Source organism: Tamandua tetradactyla, chromosome 14, assembly GCF_023851605.1.
Source record: "Tamandua tetradactyla isolate mTamTet1 chromosome 14, mTamTet1.pri, whole genome shotgun sequence".
Lineage (NCBI taxonomy): Eukaryota > Metazoa > Chordata > Mammalia > Pilosa > Myrmecophagidae > Tamandua > Tamandua tetradactyla.
This window is the reverse complement of record NC_135340.1, coordinates 54997297-55012888: the sequence shown is the minus strand read 5'-3', so window position 1 is coordinate 55012888 and position 15592 is coordinate 54997297. Positions and strand designations below refer to the sequence as shown.

The 15592-nt window shown below is 40.3% G+C and overlaps 1 protein-coding gene across 3 annotated transcripts in view; it reads left to right on the top strand.

Annotated features, from left to right (window-relative positions):
* Nucleotides 1–9477: 9477 nt before the first annotated feature.
* NDUFAF1 (NADH:ubiquinone oxidoreductase complex assembly factor 1) overlaps nt 9478–15592 on the top strand; it is a 38494-nt gene continuing 32379 nt past the window's right edge. For 2 of the 3 annotated variants that reach the window (XM_077127506.1, XM_077127504.1), the window contains exons 1-2: nt 9478–9571; nt 11702–12353. In XM_077127506.1, the coding sequence (XP_076983621.1) occupies nt 11778–12353 (576 nt within the window). In that variant the 5' untranslated portion in view covers nt 9478–9571; nt 11702–11777. Of the gene's footprint in view, nt 9611–11701; nt 12354–15592 lie in introns of all 3 variants that reach the window. The other variant, XM_077127505.1, reaches the window with a different exon arrangement.

Sequence of the window (15592 nt, the reverse complement as noted above, 5' to 3'; positions counted from 1 at the left end):
ATATCGTTAATGTAGTAGGTCAATGTGATGTTCTGTAGGATGTCCAGATGGTCTAGATCTTAGATTATACTATGATAGGGGGCAAGAGAGTTAATATAGCCCTGGGGAAAACCCATAAATATAAACTACTATCTGTTCCTTGTGAATTCAAACTGTTTTGCATCCTCTTTTTTGATAGGGATAGAAAAGAACACATTCTCCAAACCAATGGCTGCATTTCATGCATATCATGTACCCGAGCCTGTGTTAATCTGCCCTAGCAACGATTCGACATCTGGCTCCACAGTTGCAAATTACCACAGTCTTCTGATATCTTCCAGGATCTTCCTGGTTTCTTTGGCGACAGACTGGTGAATTAAATGGAGATATGCTTAAAGGTGCCAGTAATTTCTATCATTCCTTTTGGGATTGGATATTGTTTTTTATTTACTGTCTTGGCTTAGGTGAAGCGACAGTTTCAAAGTCTTCTACTTGGTGACCCACTAGGAGAGTTTTTACCCCACAGGTCAAGGGCCTAACGTGGGGCTTGCATAAGCTAACAAGTATTCTATCCTAATTATACCCTCAGGGACTGAAAAAATGACTAGCAAGTGAATATACTTTAAACTGGACTTTAGCCAGGAGTCCATCAATTTTCTGGCTCCTACATATTCGCATCTAATAGAGGGCCAGGATGATGATTCAGGAATCAATGGCAGTTCTGACCCTGTGTTCAATAGTCCTTGAAATGTTTGGGTGTTCTCCAGTTACCCAAGTTAATAACCATAGGTCTTTTTCTATTATTTTTATTTTTTTATTAAACGCAAACACATTCTTACCATATGATCATTCCATTCTTGATATATAATCAATAACTCACAATATCATCACATAGTTGTATATTCATCATCATGATAATTTCTTAGAACAACCATAGGTCTTTTGCAGAAGGACTCAGGAAATTATTATTGTGTATATTTGCCATGGTGTTAGGATCTCTCCTTCTAGTGACTTGAGCCTCTTTTTAATAAAGAGAAGCTGAAAACTGGCTCAGGCACAGAAAGTGGGCAGGTGATGGTCTTTTCTTATTGGGGAGCCTGCCCTCAGCCACCTAATCACCCATCCTTGATTTTTTCTGACGATAAGTTGAAGAGTAGCCTGGCTGCCCACCTGTTTTGCCCTGAAGGAGGCTGTGTTCTGTTAACCATCTCCTTAACTCTCTGAGGGTCAGCCCTCCTAGACTGCCACTCCAACCTTGCCCATCTATCTGCTTCTGGCTATTAAGAGCTGCCACCTGGCATCTATTGCTGTTCGTGAGTCTAGCTCTATAATAGCTGCTACTACTGGCATCCCTGACCTGTGAAGGAGAACCAACACCGAATTTTCTGTGATGCTGGTGCCCCTCTTACCAACCCATTCCTTATGGCCTTGAAAATAGTATATATTGTAGGTTTTCCCATGTAGTATAATCATCTGATGGGTTTTCCAGAAGACTGTCCACTTCAGTCTGCTCACTTTTCTGAGCTTTTAAATCACTTACTTTACCATCTGTCTTGGCAATACTGACATTTTAAACATGTGAGAAAATTTGTACCATTTACTGGGATCCTTGACAGAGTGATAAATCCTGTATTTCAGGGAATGCTCCTAAATAAATAAACTCTCCCTTATCCAACCTTACAGTTGAGTCCCTTGATCAAGCACCCTCAAAATCTAGTCCCTTGCTACTCTCCCAGCTCCTGCCATTACATCATGACTAGTTCTTGCAGCTCCTTTGGGATACAGTCCCTTTTCTGCCTTATCAGATTCAATATGACTCCCACTGGCTTATGTAGTAACTTAACCCCAATTGTATGCCTAGTGGCCAGGAGGGAAGAAAAGGGCAAGTTCTGAGGAGGACACATATAATCTTGGAGGGGACAGGCATCTGTGATGTTTTCAAGTAAGAGGGGAATGCTGGATGGTGGCCTATTTCTGCAGGGTCACAGGATTCATGAGAATGTGAGGACTCAAAATTTTCAGAGGAATCAACCAGATGTCCCATCCCACATGTCATTATTCCATTATTTCCCAACTAGAGCCATGGCCTTGCCTTAGCCAAACTGCCTTGCTTGGGAATTTAACCTTCCTGGAGCTAGGGCTACTCTGATTATTAATTCCTCAGCTGTCTTGCCTCTCACTGCAGGTGATGAAAGCCTCTTTATCTGCTACTAAGGAGACCCTCTGGCTTTCATACTCGACTTTCAGCCACCCAATCCTACATCCTTGTAGTTACTATGCACCCACCCACCCCCTTATTTTTCAAATACCTGATACATCTCACCAGCTAGTACATCATTCTCTTCACTAATAATGTCTCTATTCACCTGTGATAAAATGTTTAATAGCTAGACCACCATCATGTGGGCAGGACTTCATTGTCAGCTATGTGATGAGTGATACAGTTCCTAAACATCATTTTATTTCCTGCTTTCTTAGACCACTCCTAGTACCAACTGTTAAAGGTCGAACTCTTTTAGAAGCAGACTCTGAGATGGGATTTTATGTGCAGGATATTTATTAGGGATTGTCCCTGGAACCTAAAACTTTGGAAGGGAGAGATAGAGGGAGAAGTTGAAGTATCCGAGAGCTGAAGGCTATCAGCTGGGGCAGCAAGTCCTTCCTTCCTGGATGACCCATCTGTGTGTCCATTCAGAAATTGAGGCACAGAGAGTTCTAAATATCACACAGACATTAAGTGATGAGCCAGGATTTTAAACTCAGGCAGTCTGACTCCAGAGTAATGCACTTAACTACTGTTTGCAATTTCGTGCTGCTGCCTGGTCTGGTAGAAAATAAACTAAAGTCTGCTTATTCAAAGCAATCAGGGTCCAGCCCACTGGAAATAACTTCTATTTAAAACAGGTGGAAGGGCAAGGTTATAAAAGTGATCAAGATGGGAAAGCAAGGTAGAAACACAGTAGCCAGAAGGGTCTAGAAAACAAAGTGTTTCCTAGTGTGTCTCTTGCGCCACAGGAGAGAGGGTTCTTGAGCAGCTGGCATGCCCTGTCCACTATCCTGGACACACTCTTCTTGTATCCCAAAAGGAGGTGACATGACATACTTCCAGAATTTGGAGAAATATCACTTCACAGCCTCCAAGTTCATCTGCTTTTAAGTCCCTGTTTGTCTATTTGCCAAGAAATCCCCTGATCCCAGGGGGCTTTCCCTCCTGGGAAGAGGCTGTACTGCCTGGCCGACACAAATATTCTTGGCAAACATGTTTCTCATTGTAAACTGTTGATGAATCTTATAAATCATTCTCTCTGTCTTTCGTTATTAGGAACTCGTTCACCGGAGCTGATCACTTTTCAAAAATGAACTGAGCAGCCAGACTTGGGGAAGGGAAGAGAGATTGCAGCCTGGGAAACTTGAGCTTAATGTTCCTCAGTGTGCATATCATCATGCTTTTCTTGGATGGCCCCTCCTCCCTCTCTCCTACCTCTGTCTTACTTCTATGCCTCAGAAGTAAGAGACGGCTCTTTCGCCAGCCTAAAACCATCCTTTACTGCCCCACTGTGTGAATGGAATCATATTTTCCTATTCATTACTCTTACGTAATCTATGGTTCCTAATATTAGTATTTAGAGGGTGGCAGGGGTAAAACTCCTTTTTAGAAGGTAGAAGGAATAAGGAGAAGAAGAAGAAATCAAAAGGAAAGGAATAAAGCAAGCTCCAGTATTGGGGGCAATGCTGGAAGCCAATGTTTCTTTCTTTTTCTAACTTTTTATTTTGAAATACTTTCAAATTTAAAGTACGGTTACAAAAATAGTACAAACCGCAATATACCCTTACCTGTCTGTGATGTTTTGGAGCTATGTACCCCAGGAAAACATGTTCTTAAACTTAATCCATTCCTTAAGTGTGAACCCTTGTAAATACGACTTTTGATGGGGTTACTTCAAATAAGGTATGGCCCAGGATGGGTCTTAGTCCTATTACTGAAGTCTTTATAGGGAAGGCCAGAGACAGAGAATAAACCCACAGAGGAAACAGTCCGAAGTTAGTGGAACCCAGAGGAGAAGGGAAAGGCCAGGAGTGGCTGCCAAGTGCATTTCCAGGTGATAGACAAGCCAAGCACTAAGGGTCGCTGGCAGCCAGCCCCAGAATGTCAGTCTTCGGGAAGAAAGCGTTACCTTGATGCTGCCTTGATTTGGACTTCTCATAGTCTTGAAACTGTAATCAATAAAATCCTATTGTTTAAGCCAGTCCATTACATGGTATTGAGGAGACTGAAAGACCTCCAGATACCCAGACCCACCTATTTTAATTTTTAATTAATATTTTGCCACATTTGCCATATCATTCTATCTATCCATTTACTGAACACTTGAGTGTAGGCTGTATACCATACGCTCCTTGAACACTTAATACTGTCACGTACATTTCCTAAGAACCTGGATAGTCACTTATGCAACCACCTTAACTGCAGTTATCAGAGTTTCTTTTAGAGTCACTTCTTGGCTCTTCTTTTACTCCTTCAACAAACATTTTTTGGACACCAAGTGCCATGTTTCTAGGTGCTGCTCCTCTGAGTAAATAGTAATTTGGAAAGTTGAGGGGATTGTGTGTTATGTTTCAATCTCTCTCCCAGTTCTTTTAAATGTATTTTTAAGTAAAAAATTAATATATGTCTATCTGCTGATGAGCACTTGGGTTGTCTCTACTTTTGTCTTTTGTGAATAATTCTGCTATGAACACTGGTGTACAGATATCTGTCCAAGTCCCTGCTTTCAATTATTTTAGGTATATACTTAGAAGTGGGATTGCTGCATCTTATGGTAATTCTATGTTTAACTTTCTGAGCAACCATCAAACTGTCTTTCGCAGCAGCTACACCATTTTACATTCCCACTAACACAGCTGTCCTCTTCTTATTGGCTTAGTGACAGAGGGTGCTTCCGTCTTGCAGCACTTCCATCTAAATATTTGCTTTCACAATCACTGTAGCAGGGAAAGAAAGCACTGGAAGATCTTCTACCTGAAATGAAGTGCTTTGACCTGATACTGATAAATGTCAATTCTGCTCATAATCCATTGGCCAGAACTAGTCATGCGACTCTTTCTAGTTACAAAGGAACAGAGAAACCAAATCCTCCATTATACCTGCAGGGATAAGAAAAACCGAATGTTGGCAAACACTAGAAGATGCTACCACTTATAAATACATGTATATACTTGGTCACGAGAAATTGCATTTTTACTGTGTCATGGTAAGAGGGAAAGAATGAGAAACTGCTTTATTGCTTCCTTTCCTTCTGCCCTCACCAAATTCCATGATCAAAAGGAGTCCACAGAGCCTACGAGACCTGCATTCAGAGGCCAGTTCTGCCACTTCACTGGTTCTATGAACTTGGTAGGGTCACCTAACCTCTCTGAGTTTCATTCTCCTCAGCAGTAAAATAGCGGCAAAAGCATATATCTTACAAGACTGAGGAAGGTTTTAAGAGAAATAGTATACTAGATGCCTGGCTCTGTGATCTGTGAGCTAAATCAGCAGAAATGATCATCATTTAAAATTCATACTTGGTTTAATTCTCCTTCCCATAACATGTTTATTAATCTCTGGTTCTCACATACTGACTGATTCAGGACTAATTCAGAGTTCTCTCTCAATTATCTAGAAATATATCATCCAATCCAGTAGCCATTAGTCACATGAGGTTATTTAAACTTAAATTAATTTAAAATAAGTAAAGTTAAAATTCAATATTTCAATTGTACTAGCCACATTTCAAGTACTCAAAATCCACATGTGACTGGTGGCTACTATATTAGACATCATTGATAAAGAACATTTCAATCATTGCAGAAAGTTCTATCGGTTTAGGAGGGTTATAGTTCCCTTTGGGTCCACCTAGATGTGCTGATTTCTTTAAAAAAGAAATGAGGCAAAATGGATCAACCTATTCACTCACCAACAGTGGCACATACTTGGATATATGGTTTAGGGTTAGGGTCAATGGAGGTGATAAATCCAAATTAACAGTTGCTTTAAGAGGAGAGAAGTTTATTTCTTTTTCATGTTAAAGTCTAGATGCAGGCAATCCAGGGCTGTTTTGGCAATTCTGCTTTCCAAAGTCTGGGGTTCCAGGCTCCTTCCTGCTTTCTGCTCCTTTCTTAGGAGGTTGCCCTTAACTTCATAGCCCAAGATGGAGTTCTGTCATTTCCAAATTCTAGGCAGGAAGATGAAATAGAGTAGGAAGGGGAAGACACATGCCAGTTGTCTTTTAAGGAGAGTTCCCCGAAGTTTTCGCCTGACATTTCCATTTCCATTGAGGTAGAGTGCTAAGGAGGCTGCTGTGAAATGCAATCTGCATTCATGTGCCCAGCTAAATATTCTCTCCTTAGGCTCAACACCTGAATGTGAAGATCAGGTTAGGAAATACCAGCGAGAAAATGAAGCCACTGAATCTGCACATTCCTTTTACCCTGGCAAGTAAGAATTTGCCAATTGCAGTTCAGTCTGAGGAGATGGAATGGTGTGGCAGAGGTAGCAAAGTCTTTCCCAAATCCAAGTCAGGAGGGGACTGTGATAGAGCCTTCTGGATTGTAACTGTAAAGGAGGTAAAACTGCTTCAGTCTGAAGTGATTGTGGTGCTGACTGATGGCTGGGGGATGTGTAGGGGTTGGCCTACTTGGTGTCAACTAAAACAAGAGTCATAGAAAAATAATATATTTGTGTCCCCAGAGAGATATATATCTATATTCAATGTATATATATTGAAGTGGGATTGCCAAATGCCTAGCCTCAGTGCTGTATATAGAAATATCAGCAGAAGAGGGACAAATAATTCATTTTGCTTACTGGAAGTTCACTTGAACACCGCCAGGTCTTCCTAATTATGTGCCTCCTTATCCTCTCTGGTCTGTGTCCAGCCTGCAGGGTGGGCTTCCCCACCAAGAAGGAATGTTTTGGGCAGATCATATTGGACATCAAGTTGGGCCCATTTCCTATTGTAGATGAATAAATGGACATTCCTGTTTGTCCAAACTCCTGTGAGTTTGGTTGGCACAAAGTAATCTTCTGAATAAATGGATAAAATCAAGTTCCTAGATCAGCAAAGGGCAATTTGCCGTTCTGTTTGCAAGTCTTATAGACTGTATGACCCTCAGCATACTAACCCTGCACCTGTAGTGACACCACCATGACCTGAAAACCCCCATGAGTAACATTTTTTTTCCTGAAAATCACACCCATTCACTTGCTGGATTCTATAACTCCAAAGGAACCCTGATTTTTTTTGTTTCCATCAAGAGCTAAAATTGCTGAATCTTGTTCTCCTCTGGCATGAATTATTTCTCAATTTCACATCAGAAAACCCAGAGGAAGAATTCTGATTGGCTCAGTGCAGACCAATCAGCTGAGGTGGGGGAAGGGTCATTTAAACATATGGGACCACATGGTTGGGATGTGGGAGAGGGAAGGATGCTAAGCAGAGAAAACATTAAGCTCCGTTATGAGAAGAAATACCTGTCATTTAGGTAGATGCCAGCTGGCATGGGAAACTGAAGATAAATATGAATAGTATAGATAGAGTTAGATTATAGAAGGCCAAGGAAAATGATGGTCAGTTCTGGGTGCAGTGTTTTAAAATGAAGATAGACAAACTGTTATGCGGCCAGAGTACAGCAATTAGTAGACTGCCTATAAATTGTATAAGGGCGCTAACTATTGGTGCATTGTCTTAGTTTCTTGGCTGCTATGACAAATACCACACAATATGTTGGCTTAACAATGGGCATTTATTGTCTCATGGTTTTAGAGGCTCAACAGCTTGCTTTCTCCTGGGTCAGTTGTGTTCTGGCAGGCTGGCCATCCTTGGGATTCCCTGGTTTTCCCGTTGATGACCTCTCCCTTCTCTTTTGGGTTCCAGATGACTTACAGCTTCCAATTCCTCCCTGTGGCTTCTCTTTCATAAAGCCTTCTGTAATAAAATTAAGACCCATCCTGATTCAGTTGGTCACACCTTACACAAAAATAACATCTTCAAAAGGCCCTATTTATAATGGGGTCATGTTGCTGGGAATGGGATTAAGATTATTACTTTATTTTTCCTGAAGTACATAATTCAAACTATCACAGGTGACATTAGGTTCAACAAGGGTGGAGAGAGATAAAAAACAGACAACAAGATCTCAATAGAATTTAGTGTTGGTGAGAAGAAGTTTTAAGGAGAGGAGTTAATGATAGTCAAGGGTTTTCAACCTAGAAGAATGTGAGCTTTTACAGAAATAGGGATGGTAAAAAGAGGAATTAACATGGAGAAATAAGATGCATTCAGTTTTAGACATTGTTCTTGAATTCGAGATGCCAGCGGTATATCCCAAAGCAGGAATAGATAGCAATCGGTGGAAATGTATGCTGGGTACCCAAGGAAAGACATTATCAAACTATATGCAGATAACACATATTTGGGGCTAGAAAAGAAAATGCCTACTGGGCTTTGGAGATAGGCTATTTAAGGTTGTGGGAAGAGAAAAAGGAAAGAGCCAGTGAAGGAGGCAGATAAGGAAAGTCTGAGGGAATAAGAGAGGCATTGCAGAGTCTGAGAAGCCAAAGCAGAATTTAAAGAGGAGAAGTCATGGAAACTAGTGATGGAAGAAACTTGGAAAAGGAAGTTGAATTTTAGAGAGGTTCTTAGGAACTTTGTAAAAGAACCGTTTTAATGTGCTGTATTGGGGATAGGGCTGGGAGCAGACTGCCAGTGGTTACAATTTACTCAAATTCTTGCCGCATGCTTAAGTCCTGCAACACTATGTTAAGTGTTGGGGAAAGGAAGGCCAGCATAGTCTGGACCTAAGAATGTCATAGAGAGACAGAGGAAGAGAGAAGTGAATGAATAAGATACAATGTTAAGAATGTAATTAATGCCACTGATTCGTATACTTGAAAGCTTAAAATGGGAAATGTTATGTTGCATTATGTTACCACAATACAAAAAAAAAGTTGAAAGTTCTTTAACAGAGATATGTCCAAGATATAATAGAATCTGCAGAATGGGAGGCCCGCGGGGTGGATTTGGGGCGGGGTGGGCAGGGTGGTTTGCTGTGTAGATGCGTGGTGGGTATCTAGGAATCCCGCGGGGGCACTTCCAGCAGAACCTGCTCTCTGAGCCATGGACAGCTCTTGGGGGTAGGTGCGTGGACAGCGGGCACGAGGAGACCCGGGAACTTGGGGTCTTAGGGGAACTGGCAATATTTGGGTTCTGTTTGAAAGATGCAAGGATTGGATTTGTAGCCGGAAGTGAGATGAAGGAAGGGGAGACAAAAAAACGACTCTAAATTTTCTCCATTCTTACATCGGACAGAAAAAATCAGGAGGGACAGAGAAGAGAGAGGGTCTATTGGGGAGCTGGCGGGACAAAAGCCTCAGTTTGGCTGGCTCCGGCTTTCTTGCTAACCTGCCCGGGTTATGCATCGGGCCGGAACTTTAGTGTCCTAATGCCTGGTTGAGCGCCGGACGGGAAATCGGGAGGGAACTGGACGGAAAAAAGTGGGGCACCGGGGAAGAAGTCACCCCTAGCAGCCGGCGTTGACTCACTGGTGAATAGTACGTTCGGGATGTGGGAGGGCGACCCTGCTCTGGCAGGTGAGGGGCGGCAAAAGCCCATCCTCGCGTGGCAGGCGGCAGGGTCTGGGTTGCCCCCCGACCTGGGCCGGGTGCTGAATGCCGGGCCCCAGTGTTCGTTTTGGCGCTTACTGTGTTACCTCGGGTAGTTTAATCTTCCTCATCTCTATCATTGAAATGGTACCTCGCTCAGGGTTGTTGTGAGGAATCAGTGAAAATACGTTTAGCACAGTGTCTGGCACATGGATTTACAATCTTTATTAACAAGCTTGTTTCTCGTTGTCGACAAAGCTCACCTTTAATCTGGCCGGGTATCCAGTTAATGGATTTTACTTTGTGTTTATTGGTAAAAATATGAAGGAAAACATTTATAACTAAAGTTATATTATTAGAAGGAACCGTATTATTGAGGATTTGGAAAATAGAGCCAATAATGTTACTCAATCCCGTCACCTTACAGACAATTTTTAAGCCTTTTCCCCTCTTCCTTTCTTTTTTTCCCCCTAAAATATGTTTTTTTAAAAAAATTATTTATTACTTTATTTTTCTTTGTTAGAGAAGTTGTGGGTTTACAGAACAAAAAACAAGACCACTCCATAATCATGTTTGAAGGAAGCAAAAATCATGAACATTGTTCCGACCACAAAAATGACCAAACATCCCATCCTGGCTAATATGAATGAATGCTGCTTCCTTACAAATTATGGCATTAACCTCACTCTAGTCTTCTTTCCTTCTAGATAAGATTTAAGATCATACAGTTACTCACACTTCCTGACAGTATGCTCCCCCAAATCACATAACACATGCACAAATCCTATAAGACCTCTCTAACACTCTTACTGAGATGACCATGATTCCCTATGATTGTTCCTGCACAAGGAGTAAAAAATCCAACTTGTTCAACTACTGGCATGTTCTTGGTGGTCTTTGAAGAGAGTTGACACCGTTCTTCCTCTATATTCTCATAAGCTCCTGTGCCTACCTCTCATAGCCCTTATGTAATATTATGTAATATTAGCATAAATGTTGCTGGTAAAGGCAAAGTTGTTATTTTATGAGAACTATGGACATAATATTACTAATATCTTACATATAGAGAGGCAACAGCATCTGGTGGAAGGATTTAAGGCCTGGGTTCTAGTTCCAGTTCCCATGCTGATTAGCATTGTGATCTTAGGTAAGTTACTTCATCTTTCGGTGTCAGTTTTTCTACAGGAAGAAATTATCTACTTGACTTGTCTCACAGTAGTCTAGTGTGGATTAAATGAGGTAAGATGATTTGAAAATAGAATAATATTTAAATGCGAGGTGATGGTGTTATGGCTACTACTGTTCATGATCCATCTTTGAGAAGCTCAAAATAATGACTGATAATCAAAGCTTTGTTACTCAGAGTGTAGGCCTTGCACTAAGAGTTTGTTAGACGTGCAGAATCTTGGGGCCCTCATCAGGCCTACTAAATCAGCACAGCCTTTCATTGCTGTTATTCTGTCTCATCTGCAGAAGAATCCCTTAATGTAGGTACAGAAGACCTCAAAAGATCAACTGGTTTACCTGAGGATAAACAGCATTATGAAGTTTAGCTATATGAAATTGTTGATATCCACAACATTTACAACCCCATAAGTGGGCACAGCTGGGTATCCAGTCTAGTTTTTCTGACTCCCCTTACAATGCTCACACAAATATAGCCCTTCTTTTTATAGGTGAAGTGCTAAAGTTTTAAGTCTGTTGGCCCACGTCCTACAGTGATTAATTGAATATTTTGTTTTAGGAACCTATTGTTTTTTAAGAAATCCAGCGTGAACATTTGCTTTAAAATTGACACAACTTCTCAAGATAGCTTTCAGCACATACTTGAATTATTTTGGGATTCATTTTTAGCTCCGTGAGGATGGAGCCTGTGTTTTTTTTTTATTCATCTTTAAATTCATCTTGGTATTATTCACAATGCATAATATATGCTTTGCTCATAGTGGGTGCTGGATAAATGTTTATAGAATTAGAATATAAATTCATGAATGTCATCATACCTGTCCTGGATTGAAATTGAAATTGTAATGCATTCATTGCTACACGGTAACTCTTTCAACGTCTCTTCTGTTACAGGTGGAATTGGGCTGTTCATTGAAGCTTCTTTCCTTGGTGGTCCAGGGAGAATTTTACATTTTGACTTTTTCTTACCATGGCTTTGGTTCACAAATTGCTGAATGGCATATATATTCTCAGAAAATGCCAGATGCCAAGTGCTGCCTCACATCTATTCCTGGGTACTCACTTTGCAGACTATTGTTCCAGTGGTCTTCAGAAACCGGTGGTTGCTCCTAGCAAAGCTTCCCCTCAGAGGAAGACTGAAGAGGGTTTGCAAGGACATCACCATAGAGAAGCTGCTTTGGACATACCTTCTCCTGATGAAAAGCCTGAAATTAGTTTTGAAAAAGCAATTCAAGAAGAAATAAAGGACCATTTTAGGCGCTTGAAGGATGATTTTGTGAATCGTTGGAAAGGGCCTGAAGGCCACCCTTTACATGAAGTCTTGCTGGAACAAGCTAAGGTTGTCTGGCAGTTCCGTGGAAAAGAAGATTTAGATAGGTGGATAGTGACTTCTGATAAGACAATTGGAGGTAGAAGTGAAGTGTTCCTGAAAATGGGCAAGAATAACCAAAGTGCACTACTGTATGGAAATCTGAGCACTGAAGCACCTCACGACGGGGAGAGTGGCCGCAGTGGGTACTGTGCAATGATATCCAGGATTCCAAGGGTAGGTGAGGTGCAGTGGCTACGGTTTCTTAGTGATATGGGGTGAACTTTGTTGTGACATGAACTAAGCAGGCAGCTTTTGTTCCAGTAAATGAAAACACCTGGCACATTGTTTCAGTTTGTTAAAACTTCTAGAATGCAATGTACCAGAAATGGATTGACTTTTACAATGAGGATTTATTAGCTTACAAATTTACAGTTCTAAGGCCTTGAAAATGTCCAAATTAAGGCTTCCAGAGGAAGTTATCATCTCTGAAGAAAGGCTTGCATTTGGGATTCCTCTGTCAGATAGCAAGGCACATGGCTAGCATCTACTGGTCCTTCACTCCTGGTTTTCATTGCTTTCAGCTTCTGGTTCCAATGGCTTCCTCTCTCGGCTTCTGTGGGTTCTCTCTTAACATCTCTGGAGCTTTTCTCTCTCAGCTTTTCCTGTCCTTTATCCTTTCATAAAGGACTCCAGTAAAAGGATTAAGCCCATTCAAGCTGGGTCATATCTCAATTGAAATAACCTAACCCAAAGGTCCCACCCATAACAGGTCTGCACCCACAGTAATGGATTAGAAGAGAATGGCCTTTTTGGAGTACATAATAGCCTCATACTGGCACACATTATGCTTCTTGTGAATATCTTCATTTTTAAATTAGGCTTGCTGCCCAGGTTTTCAATAAAACTGATAGATCAATAAAGCAAATGATCGATCAATAAACCTAATAAACCGAACATTATGTGTGGTTATCTCATTTGAGTATTGGGAAAATAACACAGGGCACAAGTGTAAAGTGGAAAAAACAACAAAAAGCATAAATCAGATGCACAAGGGGAAGTGGTTCCTGGGGTGCAGTTACTTGTTTCTGGGCATCTCTTTGGGCCACTACAGAACATTTTTATATTTGAAGAACCCTGAGAGGTTAGACATTTGAGAGATGATTAGGGGGTTTGGGTGGGGCGGGGGCATTTGCATCTCCTGTAACAGATCACAGCTCCTTTCATGGCCAGAGTTTCTTTACAGTAGACGCCAGGTCAGCCTGTGACTTTTTTTTTTTTTTAGGTGAACTTTTTTTTTCCTGCATTTGCTTTATTGATCGATCAGTTTTATTGAAAACCTGGGCAGCAAGCCTAATTTAAAAATGAAGATATTCACAAGAAGCGTTAAGTCCTTGAGTTCACAATAGTTTGCTGAGCTTACAGTATAGCTAGGGAGTCAGAATTTACGTATATGAAACTATTAAAATTTTAACTATATGCAAATGAAGTTTATAGATGTGGAAGGTCAATATGGCCTAAAAGTTATTGCACGTTTAATTAGCCTGGTTTGGGATGAATGGAGAGCTCTTTGAAAAGGCCATATTATGTGCAAAAGGAGATGGAGAACTTAGGATTTCGTTTTTTTTAAAGCAGATTTATTGCAATAAATTCACATACCATACAACCCATCTAAAGTGTACAATCAGTGACTTTTAGTATATTCACAAGAGTTGTGCATTCATCACTACAATCAATTCTAGAACATTTTTCTAGAACATTTCTAGAACCCTAAAGAGGGTTTACTATGTTATACAGTACATGTTTCATCCTCTGACTATTCTAGTGATACACACAGCCCTAAACTTTCCCTTTTAACCACAATCACGTCCATATATCCTTGCTGTTAGTTCACTACAGTGTGCTCCTATCACCTCCATCCATTTCCAAACATTTACAATTAAACTTGTTACATATCCTGCACAAAATTAAGCATTATCTCCCCATTCTCTGCCCTCATTCTACTGGTAACCTATGTTCTAGATATTAATACCATGAGTTTGCTAGTTATATTTAGTTCATATTAGTGAGGTCATATAGTATTTGTCCTTTTTTGTCTGGCTTATTTCACTCAACATAATGTCCTCAAGGTTCATCCATGTTGTCACATACATCATTACTTCATTTCTTCTTACAACTGCATAATATTCCATCATATTTATATACCGCACCTTGTTTATCCATTCATTGGTTGGTAGACATCTGGGTTGTTTCTGTCTTTTGGCAATTGTGAATAATGCTGATATGAACATTGGTGTGCAAATGTCTGTTCACATCCCTGCTTTCAGTTCTTTTGAGAATATATCTAGCAGCAGAATTGCTGGATTATATGGCAGTTCTACACATAGCTTTCTGAGGAACTGCCAAACTGTCTTCCATAGCAGCTGCACTATTCCACATTCCCACTAACAGTGAATAAGTGTTTCTGTTCTCCAAGTCCTCTCCAATACTTGCAGTTTTCTTAAGTAAACTTTTAATTTTAGAACAGTTTTAAGTTTACAGCAAAATTGCAAAGATATTACCAAGAGCTCCCATATACTCACCCAACTTTCTCTGTTGTTAGCATCTTACATTACTATAGTACATTTCACATAAGTAAGAAACCAACTTTGATACATTACTATTATTTAATTCCAGATTTTATTTGAATTTCACTAGTTTTTCCACCAGTATTCTTTTTTTTTTGCTTTAGCATCCTAACAAGAATGCCACACTGCATTTAGTTGTCATTTCTCCTTAGCCTCCTCCAGTTTATGGCAGTTTGTCAGTCTGTCTTTGTTTTTCATGAGGAGTTGAGAAATCCTGATCAGGTATTTTGTAGAATGACCCTCAACTTAGTTTTTCTGATGCTTTTTCTCCTTATTACACTGGGATTGTTTCTTAGGAAGACTACCACAGAGCCGAAGTACCCTTCCTTTTCATTTTATGAAATAAGGGGTACATGGTATCAACGTGACATCACTGATGATGTTAACCTTTATCATCTAACCAAGGTAGTGTTAACCAGGCCACTCTTTTGTCAAGTTACTCTTTTGCTCTTCTTTCCATTCTCTGTTACTGGGAAGTAAGTGACTAAGTGAAGCCCACATTTGAGTTAGGAGGTGGGGATTAAGCTCTTACTCCTGGAGAAGGGAATATCTGCATTACTTATTTGAAATTCTTCTGTAAGGAAAATTTGTTTCTTCCACGTTTATTTATTCAGTCAGTCATTTAGTGTATACTCCTATACACTATAACCAATATAATTGGGTTATATTATAATACTGTATAATTTATTTAAATTTAAATTTCTTATGTAAATTTATTTATTTTAGGTTAGCTCCTGTGTCTCTTTACCATGCCCCCCACCTTTTTGTTTTTTTGAGCCCTTTCTGGCACTACAAGATGCATCAGACTTATCTTGTATCTTCTTGTCTTAGCCTTAAACTTAGTAATTT